The sequence below is a fragment of the Harpia harpyja genome, chromosome Z (assembly GCF_026419915.1).
Source record: "Harpia harpyja isolate bHarHar1 chromosome Z, bHarHar1 primary haplotype, whole genome shotgun sequence".
In the NCBI taxonomy this organism is placed as follows: Eukaryota; Metazoa; Chordata; class Aves; order Accipitriformes; family Accipitridae; genus Harpia; species Harpia harpyja.
Genome location: NC_068969.1, coordinates 24,598,615 through 24,619,901, shown reverse-complemented (window position 1 = coordinate 24,619,901; position 21,287 = coordinate 24,598,615). Strand labels below are relative to the sequence as shown.

The 21,287-nt window shown below is 47.3% G+C and overlaps 1 protein-coding gene across 5 annotated transcripts in view; it reads left to right on the top strand.

The window, feature by feature from the left end:
* The window catches only part of SRGAP3 (SLIT-ROBO Rho GTPase activating protein 3), a 175,811-nt gene that overhangs the window by 111,629 nt on the left and 42,895 nt on the right, over positions 1–21,287 (top strand). For all 5 annotated transcript variants that reach the window (XR_008233399.1, XM_052776314.1, XM_052776313.1 and 2 more), the window contains 4 exons: positions 988–1,150; positions 13,375–13,437; positions 19,184–19,369; positions 20,872–21,000. Coding sequence is in view for 4 of the 5 variants with exons in the window: in XM_052776314.1 (XP_052632274.1) it covers positions 988–1,150; positions 13,375–13,437; positions 19,184–19,369; positions 20,872–21,000 (541 nt within the window). In the remaining variant the exon portion in view is untranslated. The remainder of the gene's footprint in view (positions 1–987; positions 1,151–13,374; positions 13,438–19,183; positions 19,370–20,871; positions 21,001–21,287) is intronic.

Genomic DNA, 21,287 nt, shown 5'->3' with positions numbered 1-21,287 from the left:
AAAGCGTAGGTATGGAGCAGTGGACCAGAATGCACACTGGGTGCCCCAAGAAGTCGAGGTAGGGCAGAAAAACCAAGCTGCGTAGGGCAGATGGTATACAAAGGTCCGTATAGATGTGTGTTGAGTGGAGCACGGGGCTGCGCCCAAGGTCAGCACCAGAGCATCCATATCCCCTGCACAGAAAGCCTCTGTCCTGCCACTGGCAGCTGTGGGAGGCTGGTAAATAAGGACGAAGCTGCGGGAGGGAGTAGCTTGGGGCAAAGCATGGGAATTCCCTGGCTTGATTGAAACCCTCGTGTACAATATTTAGACTGGGAGCTTCTGTGGTGGCAGCGATACTTAAGCACCTTTCCTGCACCGAAGAGGAGGTGCTGCCGTGGTCGGCCGGCGGGCAGGCAGCCGCCTGTCTGAGCATGGGCTGTCTGCCGGGTCGCACTGCCGTGCCGGTCGGGGCAGCAGCTCTGGGCCAGCACCCAGAGCCGCACCAATGACCCCGCGGCGTCCGCCAAAAGGACGTGGCTCGGAGCCGGTGGAAAGTCCGTGGTGCACCGGTCGCCTCTGTCACAGAGCTGCGCCGCTGCCCCAGGCGACGGCTGCCCTGGAGAGGGAGGGGGAGGCGAGGGGTGGCAGCAGCAGAGGATGCTGCGGCCGGGTGTCCTCCCCGCAGGTCGGTGGGGACGGCAGGAGAAGGCCGTCGTGCTCGCAGCCCTGCGCCGGAGAGGCGGGCTGGCTCTCCGGCCGCTGCGCTGAGGGGCTGCCAGGTGCTTGGCTGGATGCTGCAGCGGTTTCTGGGGAGGGGAGGCAGCCAAGAGGAGCTCACACGCTTTCCTCTGGGGGCACGACGGATTCTAGTGGACGTATGCAGTGGAGGAAGGCACCGTTAATATGCTGGCAGCATTCATTTGAAAGTCCTGTGCCTTTTTGACTTGTTCACTCAGCCTTTTTGGTTTTTTGTTTTTTTTTTTTTTTTCCCCCGCACTTCCCTAGGAAAGATCAGCACCTACTTTCCCCTGTGAACTGCTGGTACCTGGTTCTGACGCAGACCCGTCGAGAGAGCAGAGATCACGCCACCCTGAATGACATCTTCATGAACAATGTCATCGTTCGGCTGTCACAGATCAGTGAGGATGTCATCAGGCTCTTTAAAAAGGTAACCAAAGTAGAGATGGAGAGTTCTGCTCAGTGAGGATCCATCCTTGCATTTTAGTCTAAAATAGAAGCTCATTGTGGACTTCTACACAACTGTGCCCCCACCCCCAAAGTCTAAAGAGATACAGAAAAGCCAACATTGTTAAAAAGCAGAGAAAGATAACAGGACTTTCTACAAAGTACACATCACATCTTAATGAGGAAACTAGAGAGGAGTTTGAACTCTGGACAGTGAAAATGTAAAGCCATAGTAAGGCAGGCCAAGTAAAATTCTCAGAGGCAACTTGCTAAAGACATAAAGCAAACAAAAACTTCTCCGAAATCACAAGAAAGAAACCTGCTGCAGGATGTGAAGGGGAATAGATGGGTGAGGTGCAAAAATGCTACGAGTAACAGCCAAAGGCTATCTGGCTTCTTTAGCTTGGTACTTGTTATGGAAAAGCTTAGGCTAGAGATTTTCTTGGGGCGGTGTGGTGGTGTTACCAACCTGAGGAACCTTATCCAACTGAATTGCCATTAGATGTTGCAGAGCAAATCTGTACAAGGCACTATCACTTATAAGTCTTTCTAGATAATATTTATCCAAGAATTTTAAAGAAACTGAGATATAAAACTGTCAAGTGACTAGCAGCAAGGTGTGACCTGATGTTTAAACTGTTGTCAGTGCCAGAGAAATGAAATGTGGAAAACATGATGACTTTTTTTAAAGATTCCTGGAGAGCTTCAGAGAACAGATCAGTAATCTGACTTTGAAAACAGACTTGTTGGATGAAACTTCAGTAAAGAGCAGAATGACAGGCATGTAGGCAGATACAAGAGAGGAGTCAGTGTGGCTTTCTGAAGAGAAGTCAGGCCTCAGAAATCTAGTGGAGGTATTTCTAGGAGCCAGTGATCATGTGAATAAGTTGGCACAGTACCTGCAGTGTCTTACAGGCTTTGGAAAAGGTCCCTTGCTGAAGTGCTCGAAGAAGAGAAGCTGTTGAAGAATAAGAAGTGGTTGTTTTCTGGGTTAATGACTGGTTAAAAGACAGGGAACAAAAGGAAGAGTTTTAGTGGAGTTCCTAATAAATTATTTGGAAAAAGGATGAATAGTAAGATGACAAAGTCTGCTGATGATACAGAATTATTAATGATAACCAAATTAAAAATGATCATCAAAGACTTGGAGGAATCTTGCAGTGAGGTGGACCAGGACTCTTCAGCTGAAAATGAGGGGGGAGTGTGTAATGTGATAAGAGCATGAAGAGTCACAGCAGTGTGTAGGAAGTGAGTAGAAATGAGGACCTCGTCGTGCCTGCTAACATAAGCCATGGGTGGTCATCAGGCACCAGGCAGAAAGAGAAGGTAAAAAGGAAAGACTTTTTAACATCATTAATACTATATATATTATATTTGCAATATTATGGGTAATGCTACATGTTTGTTGCCTCATATCATGTTTTTGAAAGCCAGATGTGTAACCTGAGTCCTCAGGTAGATGTGAAGGACTGTTCCCTATTGGAAGCTGCCCAGCCCCACTGCCAACACAACTTTGGGCTTGGGAATCACGGTCCGGCATCTAGTCACATCGTGAACGTGCTCGATGGCATCACTGGCCCTTTTCTTCCACTTGTGGGCATTCGCTAATGGCTGCCCTCAGTTATACCACGGTGGGCTAGGTGGACATTTCGCCTGGCTCTATGGCTCTTATGTTTTTCTTAATTTTTTTCAGTTGTTTTCAACAGGGGTAGCTGGAGAACTGCAGCTAGTGAGCAGGGTGAGCCTGCTGGGATGGCTGCCTCTCCAAACAGGAGAAGGGCTTCAGATCAGTGGTTATCTCGAAATTTTAGCTTGACTGGAGAGTAAATTTAATGTGATATTTTTATGGCCAGTTTCCTCTAGTTTATAGATCTGACCTAGAAATTAAACTGCAAGGTCAGGTTTGGATATGCTGATCTGATATGGGACATCATCCCTTTTCCTGTCCTTCTGGCTTCCAGAAATTGGACAGATTTGGGATATATTGGTTAGTTCAGTTCTAAGTCTGTCTCAAAATCTCCCTTCCATTTGCATTTTACTCTGAAGCCATTTTTGAGATGTATATTAAGACTATACTTCCGCTGACCTTTCCTAGGTCTGTGAATGGTGTATCTCACTTTGAACCATAGGACAAATCCAGTCAACATTCAAACAAGGACATAAATAGAGTGTTTGAAATGTTTTCTTGTAGTCAGTCCTCAGCCAGGACAAGATGATAAAGTGTTTCATCCATTCAGCAGAATTATTTCTTTGTGTTTGCTTTTCATCCATCTCTTCCCCCACCTCTTTTTTGAATTTAGATTTCAACTTTTAAGGCCCAACACTTAGATTCTATAGAAATTGTTGCTCCTTGTTTCTCCCTCCCCCATCTTCTGCCAGGAGAGATGAGGTAGCACTGACTCCATCTGCAGCCTGCCAAAGCCAGCAACTGCTTTTAATCAAAAGGAGGCTTTACAATAGAGTTGTGGGGATCTGTGATTTCACTTGCATTTGTCCCTGGAGGTTTAAATTGTAGCAGGACTCACCTGGCCCTGGAAATAATGCTCAGCTAAATCATGGAAAAGGCCTATTTTGTGTCATCGTTTGTCCTTAATGTGGATAGGGAAGCTGCCACTTTTGGGGATATTCAGGTTATTTATTTTTCTTAACCTATTGCACACCGTGCCCAAAAGGGGTCTGGGGCTGCGCTTCCCACTTCACAGCAGTGTTTGGTGGGAAGCCTTAGGCACATGTGTGGGAATATGACCATCCTGGTAAAAGGCTTTTTAAGACATCCAGTCCAGCCTTGCAGCTGGTACGAGATTGCTCGGAGGAGGTACCTTCCACTGTTTTATCCAGTCTGGTTTCGAGTATGATGAGTAAAGTGCTTGAAGCACTCCTCCTGGGGGGACTGTACTGTACAGGATCGTTGGGCAAATGAACCAGCTCCAGAAGGGTTAAAGGCATCTGCAGTTGTGGTTCAGCTGTTCGGTTTTGTTATAGATTGCTCTTTGATGGTAAATTAGGGTAACATTTTTTTTCCAGAGATGTCACTTTTAATTCCTCCCATCTAGAATTTATTAATGGGTTGTGACATGCTGCGGGTACACGGAGGAGCTGGAAGGTTTTGTGCGTTGTGCTTTCATTATGTAAATGTAAACAATCTTGGCAAAGAAACAGGGATGTAATATCTGGGGTATGAGGATGCGCATAACTAAGAAGCAGTTGATCAGCGTGGTGGTAATCTGCCAAGAAAGATGCTGGGTGCTGAGCTGCTTCTCCCCTCGGCTCCCCTGGATGCGCTTGGCAGCAGCGGGGGTCATTCATCAGTAAATTGGGCCATTGTGTTTTGTTCATCTCCACCCAAGTGTTTTGCCCTCCCGCTGACCAGCAGCGTAAGGTCCCTGGCATTCGGCCGTGCATTGCTCGGACACACCTCTCGCCGTGGCCGGCCAGGAAGCCTTTTGGCTTACCCAAATCCAAGAGAGAGGGAAGTAGGAGCTAATGGGGATTGAGTTTTTAGTGTTTGAGTTGGAGGCATTTAGCTGAGCCAGCTCCAGGTCTGACCTTGCCTCGGCCGAGGTCAGTGACGGCTTGCACTGGCCTCAGCAGCAGGGCTTACGGGAAGTATAAGGTGATTATCGAAGATAGAGGAGAAGCTAGATCACATTTCTTCAACCATTGGCAAATCTGGTTTTGCAGGCTGTGGTCCAAGCCGGGATCCCTGCTGTGGCTGTGTTTGGTGACAGGACAGCTTTGCAGGGCATTTGTGGCTGCAGTTGCTCCTCTGAATTGCAGCGGTACTCGAGGCTGGCTGCTCTGCTGCCGGGGGAAGCCGTGATCTCTCCAGAGCTGAGGAGCTCGTGTCTGGGCTGCGGGGTGAGCTGCAGGTTGGTGGTTCTTCTGTGGAGGCTCAGCTAAGGCTGGTGACACTTGGGTTGGGGAGCTTGGCATCTTCTGCTTGTGGATCACTTCGTTTTTGGCTTAATTAGTGGCAACTTTGTTAGCTTTGAAAGTGAGGAGACTGCAGCCCTCGGGGAGGTGAGTTGAACTGCAAGTTGCAGAAGTCCACGGGGGACTCAGCAAGGGCTAGCTTCTTGGGATGGTGATGGTAGCGTTTGGGGTTTTGATGAGGTTTGGTGGGGTAGAAATGAGATATTTTCTGCATCCAGGATTTTAAACTCCTTCCTGAAAATTTTAACACAGAATCGAAGAGAATTTATAAAGCCAGATGTTATGTTGGTGAATCAAGGTACATCGCTGAAATCAGTGGACCCACTTCGGTTGTCCATAGGCACTGCAGACAACATATATCCAGCGGCTGAGCTGACTCTTTGGCTCAGCATACCCTAAAAGGAGAAACTCTTTGTACTTAGGGAAATAGCATGTTACCTATGAAACATTATTTACTGAAAGTATTTATGTTTTTGCAGGAAGGAGAAGTTGTTAGTAAAGTGGTCCTGATATGCGGAAATAGTTTGGAATCCCAGGAGAACAGAAAACTAGAATAATTGAAAATAAAACTGTTGAAAATAAAAAAAATAAACTATAGGCCCTAAACCATAGTTAGAAAAAGCCCAGCAAAGCCAAGAAGGGAAATGGGTAAAGCTTATAATGAAAATACAAAAAAGAGATGGGGATTGAATTCCTGAAGTTGGCAGATAAAGGAATTAAATACAGAAGCAACAATTTTTAAATAAGTGTGTGTTTGTATAAAATATATGCAACAGTGCCTTTAATGCACACATACGTATATCTATGTGCATATTGATTATATTTTTGTGACTATGTATGTTCCTAAGTAATTTGGTAATAAAGTAGTGCATAGAATCATATGTAGATAAATGTTAAGTGATGCACATAAGGAAGAGCAACTTTCCAACTTGGGTGCATAAGACTGGGCTCTGCCCTAAATTTTGGATGGGATGGTGGGGTTAAAGCATCAGGCTCTGAGCGTGCCAGCTCAGCGCTTGCTAGCGGTCAGAAAAGAAATCAAAAGTTGGGAACTGCTGGGAACAGAGCAGAAAACATCATTAATCCCCTGCAAATCCATGGCATGCTCGCATCTTGAACCTTGTTGGTTTTTTTTTCTGCTCTTTCCCTCCCAACACATACAGACTGCCACTGTGCTTGATGGCATCAAGTGACAGAGCATCTCTGTGTTATGACACTTGCATCAATACTTAATGAGGCACGCTCGGTTGGGATGGGATCAGGCAGCAGCGGTGCGAGGGTGAAGGACTGCAAGCCCAACGCAGTGGGTAACGCGAGGGGTCTGGCTGGCAGGACCTGGCCCCTGGGTCGGGGCACAGAAGGCATCGTCTGGGGACAGGAGCTGGCAGGGGTTGCTTTGCTCTGTGACGGTGCCGTGTCCCCCAGGATCGTCACGGGTAGCACGAATTTGGGAACAGAGACTTGGAGAACTCTGGAGAGAAGAAGCCTGCCTGTCTTCAGGAGAGTCTGTAGACAGTCTTGGCATCATGTGTGTTTAAGCACAGTGATAGATGTCAGTTAACCAATCCACTGCTGGCCTTTCAAGTATTTTTGAATCGCATCCAAAAGAATCCCAATTATAACTGCGGAAACTTGTCTCCTTCTTGAATACATGCAGAAAAAAATATATTGAACTGTGGGATTCATCCAAAGCCGGTCTCGAGGCAGAGTGTGGAGATGCTTGTAATTGATATTTGTAAGAGCAGGGACCATTTACAAAATGTGAGTCGAATCTGGATTTGGACTTCGATAGTTCTTTTGTTACAAAATGGACAGTTGTTCCCATCCAGTGATTTGTTTTCTTTCTTCCCCTTCCTTTTCTACCCTTCCCAGATGTGGAATATAGAAATTCCTGTCTTTGTCTGGCTCCGTGAGGGTACGATTTGGCTCACCCCCTGAACTCAAGTTGTTCAGCTGAACCCCTATGCACTGAAGCCATGTAATTTTACACAGCTATAATCCAACACCGTTGCACCCCCCCCAACCCTCCCACCCCCCTGCCTTGTATTTTATCCTAGCAGTTAAACAAACTGTGCATCTTTCTTCTCCTGGAAATGCTTCAGAATCCAGTATTTAATGTATAGGTATAATTGAGGGCTCCAACTGCATCCCATTGGTGTGGATGATGTCAGGGCAGGAATTGCAGTGTAGATTGGGTGTTTTCCTGACACCTGGCCCTGCTTCTGTGACCCTGTAACCTGAAGCCACGAGATAGAGATATATATAGAGAGATATATATATATGGCAGTTTTCATAGTGGGAGTTTGCTGGAGCTTAGAGACCCAAGACCAACATCTTTCATTAGCAATACTGAGGCTGGGGGCTCTGCTGCTGGTGGCTCTTACAGTGAAGGAGGAGCCCATGGGGATTTTAAATGTGTCCCAGCTTTTTTATAAAAAGACCCAGTAATGACATCATTTACTTGTTGCACCGACTGGTTATAGTTGCAGTGACAAAGGGCAATTGTCCTCTAGTGGGTATGGCTTCTTGCTGCACAGAAACTACTGTTCTCCAAAGCAGGGTAATGAATTTCTGCAGAGCGATTTTTGAGTTGGGCACAACATCATCTAGCGACCAGGAGCTGTGTATCCAAGCTGAAAGAGAAACACGGATCTTTGCCACAGAAATGCCACGGTGTCGCTGGTTAGATAGTTGCAGGTGCCTTTGGGGTGCATGGTCAGCATGGTTAAAAATGGGCCAAGAAATCCTCACGTCTACTGCTTTGAATCTCTTGGTACAAGACATGAAAGATGGGGTGCATCTTCTTCACCTTCAGACTTCTGCCATGTATTTGAGTTGGTTCTCTGGACTCATGTGGAGAGTTGGGCACGTCTGAAATGCCCCCTGGTCTGTGCTAATGCCTGCGCATTGGGATGGGGTGAGTTTTGGCTGTCCTGGTTCTTTGCAGCACACATGGGTAGCTCAGCTGCAGGTGTGACCTTGCAGATGCCAGGCTGGGGCCAGTGAATGCCATGAAAACCTTTGTTGTTTCTCTCATTTTGTTTACCTCGGCATGCCAGGTCTCGTGGTTGATGCCCAAGATGTTTTCCATCAGAAAAGCATCCACAAGCACCGGGAGTGGCAGACCAAGCCAGAGGATGCTTTCTGAGCGGAGGCTGCTTTGAAGAGCCCAGGGCTTAATGCAGTTCAGAGCGGCTCTGGATGGCTTCGTTTCAGCAGTGGCTCAGCCTGCAGCTCCTCCTCGCAGTCTCCCCTGGGTGTCACGCAGGGCTTGAAAGGCGGGTGGTTTGGGTGAGGGTTACAGAGCTGCAGGAACTCAAGAGTGGAAGTTGAGTTTGACTCTCCAGCTCTTCCTGGTTCTTCAGCACGGCTGCCACTGGGACTGGCTCTGGAGGTGGGCTGGGGTTCGAGGTATTTCCCCTGCTCGCTGCCAGCCCTTGACACTGACATTGAGGTAGATGTGGTAAGGTGAGCTTGGGTTGCAAATGTGAAAAGCAGGGAGAGTGTGGCCTCTGTGGTATTGTCTCCTCTTTCCCAGCAGAAGCTTTCCTGGGAGATGTAGGACCTGGAGATGGAGTGCTGCTCGCTTGGGTGAGGAGTGGTGTCCCATCAGCGACTACTGCAGAGCTGTGCAGATATTTAAGGGTGTTGCGGAGCTTCTGCAAAGGAGTGCTGCAGCAGGGACCTGCAGGTAGGTCGGGGAGCTCTGCAGGCAGCGCAGGGGACCAGTGTCCTCCGTCCGAGCATCCCTGGTCTGCAGCATAGCCTGTGAAATTGAAATGGACAGCCAGCCTCCCCGTCTGCTCCGGCACACAGGCAAGCCCTGCTAATGAGGAAAGTAGAGGGAGAAAACTCAATTGGGCAAATTTCCCTGGAGCTTCCTGTGTGAGTCACGTTCCTGGCGCTGGAGGAGATTATCAAGGCAAATGTGTTAATGTTGCTAATAGGCAGGCAATAAATGGAGATGCTAAGATATGTCACTGCAGAGATCTGACTTGATCCGTTGTCGGAGTGAGTCTCTGTCACCATGAAATCTCACAGCACATCCTCCTGGCAGAGGCAAACCCTGGGTGAGGGATGCACCGCCGGCCCCCTTGGCCAGGCAGGTGTTCTCTCTCCTTTTTCCTCCTGCTGTGGCAGAAGGTAAGAAGTTTGCTGCTGCTTCCAAGTATGGAATACAGGAAATTACATGTTTGAGAAGGAGCATTCCTATGTCCAAAGTAGCCGTGCTGCGTTATTCCCCAGTGTGAGATTTAATTACGTTCCGTGACAGTAAATTTAATTATGCCCCATACTGCAGTGTCCTGGATGGAGATTTAATGAAGAAGTGGTGTCTGTCTGGAAGGGAGTTTTTTTCTTTGTCTTTAAAATAACCATTCTTTGTTGCCAGTAGTCTGTGTTGCTTCTTCCCCTTACTTTGTCTGCAGCGACAGGAATTTTAACAAACCTGCTGAACTGAAGCCATTGCTATCCCGGCAAGCAACTGTGTGTTTTAGTAGGAATGGAAGGCATAAAGCAAGCAGCTAAATTGGAGTTTGGGTTTTGTGGATGGTACCAGGGGACTGGAATGACATTTTGGCATTGTCCCTCCTAAACACACAAATGTAGTTTCTCTGTTATAAAAAGGGGAGGCAGCAAACTTGGAGGAGAGACGAGTCCTTCAGCTTCTCGCTTGCCTTCATTTGGAAGAGGCTCCAGCATCACGAGGTTGGATGCTGCCCTCTTGGATGCTGGGAGACTTTTGACAATGCTGGAGACCACTTTGGTCTCCAGCAACAGGATGCGGTGTGTTTGGTGTATAGCATCTATAAGCAAATGAGTTTTAAATTAGCACCCACCTGTGGTCCCCCCAGGTCAGTGTGACTCATGGGACCAACACACTGCTGACAACTGAGCCATTTTTTGTTGCTCTATTTAGGAGTCTAAAATTAGTTTTGAAAATTACGGCTTTGCGGACTTCCCCTCCGCCGCACAGGAAATCTGGGGCAGAGGCAAGAGCTGCAGCTGACTTTGGGCCATCGCTCCTACCACAAGCCCGTCCTCCTCCCTTTGCTTTGGGAAGGCTTGGTTCGGAGCCCGGGCTTTGACTCGTGATAGCAGGGTCAGCGGGAGGGCTTACGTGTGACTCTGAACTCCTGCAGGCTTGGGGCGTCTGCGGTCCAAGACCCCTGTTTGTAGACCCTGAATTAAATAACTCATACTCTGGATGTATCTGGGAGGGATGCATGCTTTTAATAGCTCTGTTGCTTATTAGCAAGCCACAGTGAGATTTTCAAGATCAGCTAGTGACTGCTGGTGTTGGTGGGGAGGGGAGAGGGACTGGGGTTTCCAGCAGACAAGGTTTCCAGATGGCTGGGGGTACTTAGCACCTTCTGGTAATTGGCATCTTCTTGGCACCTTGCGCACGTAAGAATGGGAGCAGCGTGCATCAGTCACGCTTTTGAATATGGGACTCTTCCAAATACCCTGGTGCTAATTCACAGATAAACTATAATTACTGCATGTTCACTGAATGCAGAGTGCTTTTACTCTTTAGATTCCTCGCTTTGCTCTTTGCATTCAATTCTAAGTTCTGATAATCTAAGGTTAAACTTTTCAGGTATGTAGGTTGTCCAGTTAGCTTTAATTAGAAGACCTCTCTGTGTCGTGGGCTTCTTTAGCCACCCATCCAAGAAGCTGACGGGATGTTGTTTTCCCTGACTGCGTGCACAAAAATGCATGGAGTTATTTGAGGAAATCTGAAAGAAACTGCTCGGTTTTCTGGTTTTGGTTTTTTTTTGGGGGGTGGGGTGTCTATACTTAGTTTAAACACATCTTCAAGCCATAATAAATGTTTCCTAGCCAAGAAGATTCCACAGAGAGATTTGGGGTGTAATTACAAGGGAGGCAGGAAAGCAGTGCATGCACATCTACAGTAGCATCCAACCACTGGATTTCTGAGTAGGAGTTGACTTGATCTGCAGCCAAGCTTAAATATTCAGCAGCTCCCCAAGTTGTGGCCTCTCCTGTGAAATGCCATGCTCATGCTGTAGGAGGTAGGTGACTGGATCTGTTTCATCCTGCCTGGCAAGAAAAGTGAAAAAACAAACTGGTAATAGGATTTCAGCAGACAGGGGGGTGGAGGGAGGAAGGTGCCATGAGTTTGTACACTCGCAGTGAGCTTTCTCCTAAGCTTGCTGAACTTTGGCTGTTGCGGTTGTGAAATTGGAAACTTTATTATATAACTGTGGTGTAGCTATTTTGTAATAACGTGTTCTTTTTGAGAGATATTTTGGTTCACTCGGGTCAGAATAGTGAAAATGAGCTACTGAAGACAAATTGGGGAGGGTGGGTCATGATCAAGGTAAAACTAAAACCTGAAGTGCTCGGGCTAGGAAGCCCTGATAATCTTTGTTCTGAAATACTGAAGTTGATTGGAAATTGCAAGTCCAGCAGCAGATGTCTTCAATGAATCTATCAAATCAAGATAGATTGACAGGTGATACTGTATGACTGGTGAATGCAAATCTAAGTGATTTGTGTATCAACAATTGTTTATTATATAAATTAAGTTACACAGGGGAGTTAATGTAGCATTTAAGTTACACAGCCAGCTCAGTGTGGAGAATGCAACAGCCACTTACCCACACTCAGTAATGCAGGTTTTGCTGAAAAATAGGTGAAGTCAAGTAATAGAACACTTCTGGCTATGGAGCAGGCCCAGCTTTTGTGCACTCTGCCAGTCTTAATGTGAAACAAGTCCCCAAAATGGGGGAGGGCTTTACGTGTTAGATCCACACAGTGAGGTGACTGTGGGCTGGAGAGAAATACTGCCAGTGGAAGGGAAAAGCAATATTGTCTATAATTCTAGATTCATCCCTGTGTGTTTGCAGGATAAATAAATAAAATTGTGTGATGTTCCTCATCATGGTCTCTGAAACCCAGGTTGGGTGATCCACGGGCAAATATCGGCCTCAAACAAAAATGCAGCAATTCTGAAATAGCATGAGGATTTGCTGTACTGTGTTCATGTTTATAATCACGCATTTTATTTTGTTAAGGATTTGTAGAAAATTAAAGGAAATCAAAACACCAGTTTACTTTTAAACTTCACTGTCACAGGCAGATTGGAAGAGGAAGCCATCTGTATTTTGGTTTTAATGTTTAGAAGTGGAAAAAATGGAGCCCAGGTGTGGATTGGCAGCCCTGTTGATGCTGTTTTTTCAGCTCCCATAGCAGGAAGGATATTAGACAGGATTTCTAAAGTGGTGTAAATAAGGTGCCTGGGGCATTTCTCCTGCTGTGGGGCTGTTTTGTTCTTTAAAATAATATCTAGAATTAAAATGTACATGGTTCTGTTAGCTCCACTGCAGAACAAAGAATGGCAAGTCTCGTGTTTGGCAGGGGAGCCAGGAGAGGGCAGATCTCCGAGGGGGCAGAAGGTGTTTAAGATGGGCATTACCCGAAGCCAGTTGTGCTGCTGAGGTCCACCCACTCTGTTGTCAGCTGAGAGGAGGAAAGAAAAACCCTACAGGCATGAGAGAGGTTGCTGTGGTTTTGTTCTCTGTGGGATGAGTGTGAAAGCCTTTGCTGGGGATTAACAGGATCCCCTCGGGCACAGGGGTGGAAGGGCTGGGAACAAGTACTTCTGGCTTTGTGAGGATCAGGTCCTCGCTTGGTTTAAGAAAAGAGGAGAAGAACAATTCACTGCATCCCTGTCCTACCAGCTCTCCAGCGTCCCCAGACTTTGTTCTTTCTGCTGGTGCCATGGTGTCGCGTACTAGTACGCTGGCAGCATTGGAGACCTTCAGCGTACCTCTGATCAGCTAGTTGGGGAGAAACCCATCACCTCATTTCTTCTTCCCGAGTTTGAACTGGGCATTTGTAGGGATCTCATTCCCCCTTTCCACGCCTCCTGCCCGTCTCTGGAGTTTGATGCCCTTGGAGTGGTGTGAGGTCCCCTGGAGCCATGGCGTGCTGGGAGTGTTCGGAGTGAGGGCTGAGCGCCTGGCTGCTGCTGCCAGTGCTCGACCTGCGCAGGGCCTTGAGGGCAACGCGCTTCTGCTGCTGACCACAGCTGAGGACGTGCTCCTGGTAGGGCAGTGCTACCGCAGGACTGCCCGCACCGGTGCAGGTGGCTCTTGTGAGTGCGGCTTGGAGACAAGGATTAAGATGCATATACATGGAGTAGTTGGAAGGCACACAGTTTTACTCTTCCCTCCAAAATGTATTTTCCTTTCAGAAATGCACGTTGTGAGCGTAACAGTCTTAGCTCTTCTTCTTTTTGTCTTCCAGAGTAAGGAGATTGGCTTACAGATGCATGAAGAACTCCTGAAAGTCACCAATGAGCTTTACACGGTGAGTAATGAGCTGATCCTACCCATGCCTAGCCTGTGCAGCGAGGGGAACGCAGGCAATGTCATTTGTTAGAACAAAATGTCTGTTCAATGTTTCAGTGGCTTCAGGAGGCTTGCTCTCCCTCCTGCCATCCTGCGGTACAGCCCATTCGTTCCTCTTGCATTTGTTAGAAACATTTCACTCTTCACTGGTTTTGACGGCAGCAGAGGAGGATTTCCCAGCGCTCCTACCGTGAAGGGTTTCTGCGGCCGCATCAGGCAGCGGATCATGCCACATAACTGTTTCACTTAAGCGTAAATGGAGATGTTTTGGGCACGATCAGGTGTGATCCCTGGTGTCTGTAATGCTCTCACCTGCTGGGCCTTCTACACCGTGTTGCCCTTAGGCCCATTTCAGTTTTCGCTTGGTTGGTGATTTCTACCAGGCGCAAATGGCTCAGAAGTCGTGCTCTGAGTTGACAGTGCTAATTTGTGGCTGAAACCTGATCTGCTCACATGAGTCTGATGGCCTGTGGATGATGGCTGAACATGACCTTCTGCTGGGGAATGCATAAAAGTTTTAGCTTGTGTGTGCTCAGCTTCATCTTCTGCTCCAAGGAGCACTTTGGTTATGGAGCTGTTTCTGTGCCTCCAGGTGAAACCGTATGCTGTTACTCAGGACATTGCTCTTCAAGCAGGTTTTCATAGTAGGGTAGTAAAAGTCTTTGTGTTGCTTCTGTCTCTTGCCCTGTAGCAATTGTTTGTTGTTTTTATTTTATTTGTGGTTTAGGATCAACAAAGCAATATAAAGTCTGTCTTGTGTTGGAAAATTGAGACAATATATTTCCTTTCTTTGGTTGTATCTGTTACTGGTACATAAATAACACTGCAGTAGGTTTATTGCTAAACAATCATATTATTCCATCTTTTTGAAAAATGGACCTAAACAACAGAGCATGAATGATATTATTTGAAATTTTGCCATAAATCTTCTCTTAGCAGGTTTGTTTCTGCATTGTTTTTTGAAGGATTCAGTTTTTGTGAGACCTGCAGTGTGGGTGGACAGCCAGGTTGGATTAAAAAGCCTGTGTGAGATTTGGGAGTGCGTTGTTGATGGCTGAATGTCACAAGCTGTGTTAGTGGTGGTGACTAATGAAGATTAATTACAACAGCAGCATGACAGATGCAAAACAAGGAGAGACTAACAAGGGCTGGGCCGACCTTAATACCTGTGGACCAGTGTACTCAGAACGCAAACACGGGGCAGGAGCATCACTCTGAGGGACATGGTTGGGTCAGTTTGAGGATCGGAAGTGTGCTGAGGTCTGAAGTGCGTGCGGTTGGCCAAGGAAGAGCATAGGGAGTAATTTTGCGCCCGCTGAGTCTGTCGCAAAACTCGTCTTCACTGGACCTGAGATTTTCCTCCATTCACTGCTTTGCTCCCACATGCTGAGCAGAATGTGTTTGAATGGTGAAACAGACTGGAATGGCTGGAAGAGCTTCGTGTTTTCTTTGAACTGACCTTGCTGCTAAGATAACAAGCCGACTGTGTCATCTGGCTGGGAAGGAGCAGGGAAGAGACACGCTTATTTCAGAAACGATGATGAAACATGAAGAAAAAGCAGGCCCTGTTGGGCAAACAAGATCATCTTCAATCTGTTCAGTGCAAGCCAGCTTCCCTCTAGTCAGTAGTTTTCTGTCCTTGAGACATCAGGTAAAACAGGCTTAATTGCATACTTGGCTTGCAGGGTGATCCAGTGTGCTGGTGGTGTTTTGGGACACCTTCAGGACTCACCTGGAGTTCACGTGTTCGTTGCAACCTGTGGGACACCCAAGAGCACCACATTCAATAACTGTGGCTGCTGACAAAATCAGATACAGAATAAGGACCCCTGTCTCAAAGGACACTGAGCTGCTTCTCGTAAAATGTCATTTGGCTGCTGTCAATGCAAGGAAGTCGTTTATCTTGCCTATGGCCAAGCCTTGTATCCATAGTACATCTGGCTAGGCTGCATTTTAAGCCTTTCAGAGGGGAATTCTGTGCACTGTGTGGAAACTATATAATTTTTTACAGGCTTCTCAGGCATTGACTGTCTCAAACTTAAGCCAAAATAACTAAATTGATTTTAGTTCAGCCTTGTTGCTGTTCTGATGCAAGTCACTCTGTGGACTTTCTCTGTAGAAAGAACTAAACCCAAAACCCACGCTGATTTTAATTAAAATGGAAGTAGATGACTTTCATTCTGAAGTAGGAATTGCTTGTGAACAGTTTTGCACAGAAATAATTTAGCTGTAAATTAAAGCCAGCTTCATTCTTTTGATTCCTGGTTACAGACTCCAGCAGACAGATACCAAGTTGGAGTCTGTAAAGGTTGGAGGTTCTTTATTCCATTGTTCCCAGGTCACTTTCTGTATTGTATATATTCCTATCTGAAGAAGTCAGCCAAAATGTTAGGGTAAGAGAAACAGTAACCTCAGAGCACTGTTCTGGTAGTGTTTTCTGTAAGCTCTGGCAGTGATGTATGATTTGGTGTATGGCACTAACAATGGGCTGTTTGATGTATGGGCTTTGTTTGCCATAATGCAGGGACATGGCTATAGCTGAAGGCAGCGCGTTGAAGTCCATAGAAGTGCTGTGATGTGAACTGGTGCAATTCTTTGTTACAAGGTATTATGGAAGAAGATTAATAACTGTGAAACGAATTGTATTCATTAGAATAATTTTTACAGATACACTACCCAGGTTAAAAATAATAGTAATAGTCATCATTCCCTGTGTAGCAGGACACAAATTGGCTGGGGGAAATTCTTCCTTTCCATCGGGAGTGCTGCGATGGGGGAGGCCATGACTCTGGGTGTTTTCTGCGAGTGTCTTGCTGTAGAAATCTTTGACCGTATCACACGGTAGAAACGCATTGATACATTGCTCTGTACCATGCCGTAGAAATGCTCTGAAAAGAGCATGTTTGCTTTCATGCTTTCGTAGAAGACCAGGGAGATGGAGGTCAGCATCCATCGGCCTGATGGATTTGTCCCTTTCTTAGACCTTACGCTATGGGTGTCCCTTAGGTTGTGCCATAGGCTCCATCCAAAGAGGAGGGGGCTGGGGTCTTTGGCAGGCTTTCACATATGGCTATGCTCATCTCTGCTTCACCCTGTCTGCTGGGCTTGTGTCTTGGTCTCCTTGCCTTCAGGAGTGCCTAAGCCTGTGCTTAACACAGGTCACCTGGTTTCTGATCTGGCTCTTCTGCTGGGTCAGCACCTTAATGATGAGCTGTTTAGAAATATAAAGTGCTTCTAGCTGAAGATAGCAAACAGTGCCATTTATGGCTGGTATTTTGGCAATGGCCTTTATCCAGAACATGTTATTAATATTGGAAAACACAACTTGTGTTGTTAAATAACTAATGAACATTGGAACATATTTTTCTCCCTCCACTGCAGCTAATTAACTTATTTGCAGAAAAGATCCCAGGGACGCAGCTGTGGCAGTTCTTCTTTGTAACACAGTAGTGTAAGACAGGGACAGTGTGACTCAATTGCAAGTGCCGAGAAGGCACAAGGGAATTGCGGATCAAGGGGCTGATTGCTGCAGTGCAGGTAGTCCCCATTCAAAATTAAGGCAGATCTTAAAACAAACAGAAATAGCCCCCGAATTTCCAAGCGTGAGCTGTGCAACATGGCAGCTGATGAGGAACACAGTCGGCATAGTGAGCTGTTTAAGGCGTCTGTTTTGGCAACATGGATGCTGAAGTCTGGGGAATATATTTTAACGTGATCATGTTAGGTCCTTTGCACTTTGTTAAAGAGACTTTCAGAGGAGTTTTAAACTGGGTTCCCGTGTTACCTTTTCATGTTCAGGGATAAATTATGGAGGAGGAAGAAGGGCCTTTGTTAGGGAAAGTTTCTCTGGTCATTAGCAAATACGTCAGTAAAAGCCTGTGCAAAGGTAGCGGGCCACAGCGGGGCTTGGACCCCCCTTGCGATGCTCTGCATGGTGGAGTCCTGCCTGGCGCGCCGGCTGCCGGCGTTGCCCTTGCAGCCGCGGGAGCCGTTGGAGTCAGTGGGCTACAGCAGCGTGTCCCCAGACCTGCGGCAGAGCGGCGTAGCCTTGGGTGAATGGAAACAACTGATGAATTGTGCTGAACTTTTTCTGGTTAGGCAACCTTCTCCATAACCTTTAGATTTCACAAAAGCCATGCAATATGGACCACTGTTTAATTGTTGGGCTTTTCTGTTGCATTGCATTAGGGCCTCTCTGGGTGCTGGGGAAACCTCTCTCGTTACTGCCTGACTGTGCTGAAGTGCAGGACTTTTCTTTTGCACTTGCCTCTGAGTTTTTCACAAAAAAATGGAGACTGTGAAGATGAGGAGGGCTCAGCTAACCCTCTAGTCTTTCTCTTCAGGAAAAACCCAGAAATTGTCAGTTTTGTGTGTGTCCTGTGACTTTCACTGCAGAAACTGCAGTTTGAAATAAGTGGTTCGAATCTGTGTTAGAATTTGCAGGATTTTGAAATAAAGCAGTTCGGAAAGAAGACACAAGCCTTTGCTTACTATTCCTTGTAGTTGCCTAAAATTGCAACTCCCAGTGATGGCACATTTGTGCAGGCTTCCGTGTGGCATTTGGAGCTCGTTTGCAGCTGACGTTTGTGCTTGGCAAGAGGAGAGATCATATGTTTCAGCCTAACCTTGTCCAAGTTAAACACTCCTGGTTCCTGCTGACAACCGCAGCTGAGGAAAACTCTGTATTTTCTTCATTAAGGCTTGTGCAAAGTTACTCTGCTTTTGTGGGTTCCTGCTCCTTTTCAACCTGTGGTCCTCGAGGCTAGCCTGTCCCAGTGCCGTTGCCGGTGGTGGCACTTTGCGTGAGACTGATCTTCAGCGAGAAGTCAGGCATCTCGAGCCTTGTCAAGGCAATGTGAAATAAAACATCCAAATCCTGAAGGGAGATGATAAAAGGGGACGATGTGACTAAAGGCATAAAGAGAGAAGAGCAGATGTGTTCCTCTTGCCAGCTCCACTAAAATGATCACCGTGTGCCCTTTGGGCTTTTGTATCTGAAAGGAAAGGCTGTGGTAGAAGTTTTGCCTGCAGGAGTTTTCCTGGCAGTAGATCAGCATCGTCTGTCCAGAGTCACTGATGGTGATCTTGAATTTAAAGGACGTGGTGTTGCTGAAGTCCGCTTGGGCACTAACTGTGCTTACTGGCAGCAGCAAGAGGAGATTTGAGTGGTGACAGGAGACAAACTCCATTTCTGCTTGGAAACTGCAGCTCCTCCACCTTCAAGATGGGATCTACTGTCAGGATGGTAGAGCAGGGCTTATGTTGATGGGTTGGCTTAGCAAGTTCAAGTGTAGCAACAGAGGGGTTGGGTCAAAAGTGACTTCAGGTTGACTTTGGCCTCCTCACAGTCTCTTGTCATGGAGACCCTTATCCCAGCTGCAAAGCACTGGAAGTTATTTCTCATTTCCCAGCAGGAAGATACACGGTGCTCTTTGAATGCAGGTGTGCGCTGGAGGCACACCTCAGCCTGTCCCTGCAGCAGGGACTGAGCAGGGACAACAGTTCTTACACCAGCTCTGTGCCATTTCGAAGTAGGGCTAACAATGGGGTTAATTTTATGGGCTTTTCCTTCCCACCTCATTGTTCCTTAATGCCATAGTGGCTTCACTGCCACTGCTCCACGCTGCCCACGGCTGTCATCTTCTCATGCACTGATGCTTTGTGTGGCTGTGGGGCAGGCGACTCACAAACTTGTGTTTCCTCAGGTGATGAAGACCTACCACATGTACCATGCAGAAAGCATCAGCGCTGAGAGCAAGCTGAAGGAGGCAGAGAAGCAGGAGGAAAAGCAGTTCAACAAGTCGGGGGACATCAGCGTGAACCTGCTGCGGCACGAGGACAGGCCTCAGCGGCGGAGCTCTGTCAAGAAGATTGAGAAGATGAAGGAGAAGGTGGGTGAGAGGGAAGGGAAGGGGAGCCGGGCTGGGGTCGGGGCTTCCCAAGGGCAGGAGGGTTTGGCTCCAGCCCTGTCCGTTTCTGTGCAGCCGTTCCTGTATCCCTGGGAAGGGGTTAGGGAGGATGCCGACTCCTGTGTGCGTGTGTTTTGCTGAAGGGCAGTCTGAGGAGGACATAACGAGTCTCTTTACTGCTTCCTGGCCGTGGAGAGGTGCCAAAACCAGCCGCTAGCAAGGATTTAACCCGACATCGGGCTGGCACTGCTCAGTAAGGAACGGGGACAGGGGACGTCGGGCAGTGCAGCCTTGGAGGGGGCGGTGGACCTGCACGGGAGCCACATGGCCACCCGTGACATCTGCCAGGCTGGCTCTCTGGAGGGAGGGCTGAGAGGGGCGGCCGGAGGGGCCTCGGAGGCCGACGAGAGCACATGGCAGAGACGGGCGGTGGGAGATGCTCGTACGCCAGCTGCTCGGGCTGGGGCCTGTGGGTCCCACCGGGGGCTTGACTGTGCCCCAGGTGGGACCCGAGAGGCTGCACTGAACGCCGAGGAGGGCAGCGCACCGGTGTGTCTGGCTTGGCACAGCGATGCTTTCTGATCCAGATGTGGGACCCTGCTACGGGGGGGCTGTGGTTTGTTCATGACTTATTTTTTTAAAAAAAGTGCTTTTAACAGTGAACAATAGTTGTCCCAGGGTTCCTTCAGTCAGAGACTCGTGGCAGGCAAAAAAAGGGCTAGATATATAAAATAACAGTGTTTCTTCCTCTGCAGACTGTCTGGGAGTTAAAATGCAGCATTTAGTTGGCTTTGCTAGTCAAAACACTTAACTCCATTCTGTCTTCAGCAAATCCCCCCAGATCCCAGGATCTCCAAAACTTTTTCTGTTAATTTTGGAGAAAAAGCAATAGCTTCCCCAGCTGGGATGCATTTGCTTGCATGTTACCCAGCAGGGGGACATTGTCTAGCAGCATGCTTCTTTGAAGGGTTAATCTTTTGTGCTAAACCTTTAGACTAGTGATCTGCCTGAGCAAATGCCCCAGATCTGAGCACATCTGCTTTCCTACAGAGTTTTGAATTCTGGGTCCTGTTCTGAATTTTGTAGCTTGGGCCTCTGGGCCAGATTCCGCTTTGATACAGCTGCATAAATCTGGAGCAAGTCCAAATGTATATCAGTGTTTCTGGGAGGAAAATTTGGCCCTCTAATTTTGATTGATGCCAAAAACCTACACGAATGCACAGATAAAGGAAGAGCAGCTGTGCTTGGGATGCACTGCGTACATCTGAGCAGAATGCGCTCATTGTGCATTGGCTGATGGTATGAGGGATGTTCAGATGTGAGCTCCTCCATTCTGGCAAGGGTGCCTGTTTTCATACCTGATACCAAATTTTATTAATTAACATGTCACACCCAGGCTGCAGGGCGCTGTGGAGCCCTGCAGCAAGAGAAGCTGTGAAAGTAGCATCCTATTTGTGCTCTGACACTCCGTTTTGCTTTTTCAGAGACAAGCCAAGTATTCTGAAAACAAGCTGAAGTGTACTAAAGCCAGGAACGACTACCTGCTGAACCTGGCAGCCACCAACGCAGCTGTCAGTAAATACTACATCCACGATGTCTCTGACCTCATTGATGTAAGTGCTTCCTCCCCCTGCGTGCATGCTGCCCGTTTTCTACTGATAAGCACACAGCTAAATCTTAAGCATGGTTTGGTCCTTAAATGCACTCTCATGTGGTGGTAATGAAGGGGTATTTGTTGGGGCTTTAAAATACACTTAACTGGGGCCTGGAAATGTGCTGTAAATTTTGGATATTTTTTTTTTTTTTTTTACCTCCCTGTGGTATTTTTTGAACTCCCAGCTGCACACACTCATTTAACTTTCCCACCAGTTGATGAAGGCATATATGAGCAGAGCTAGAG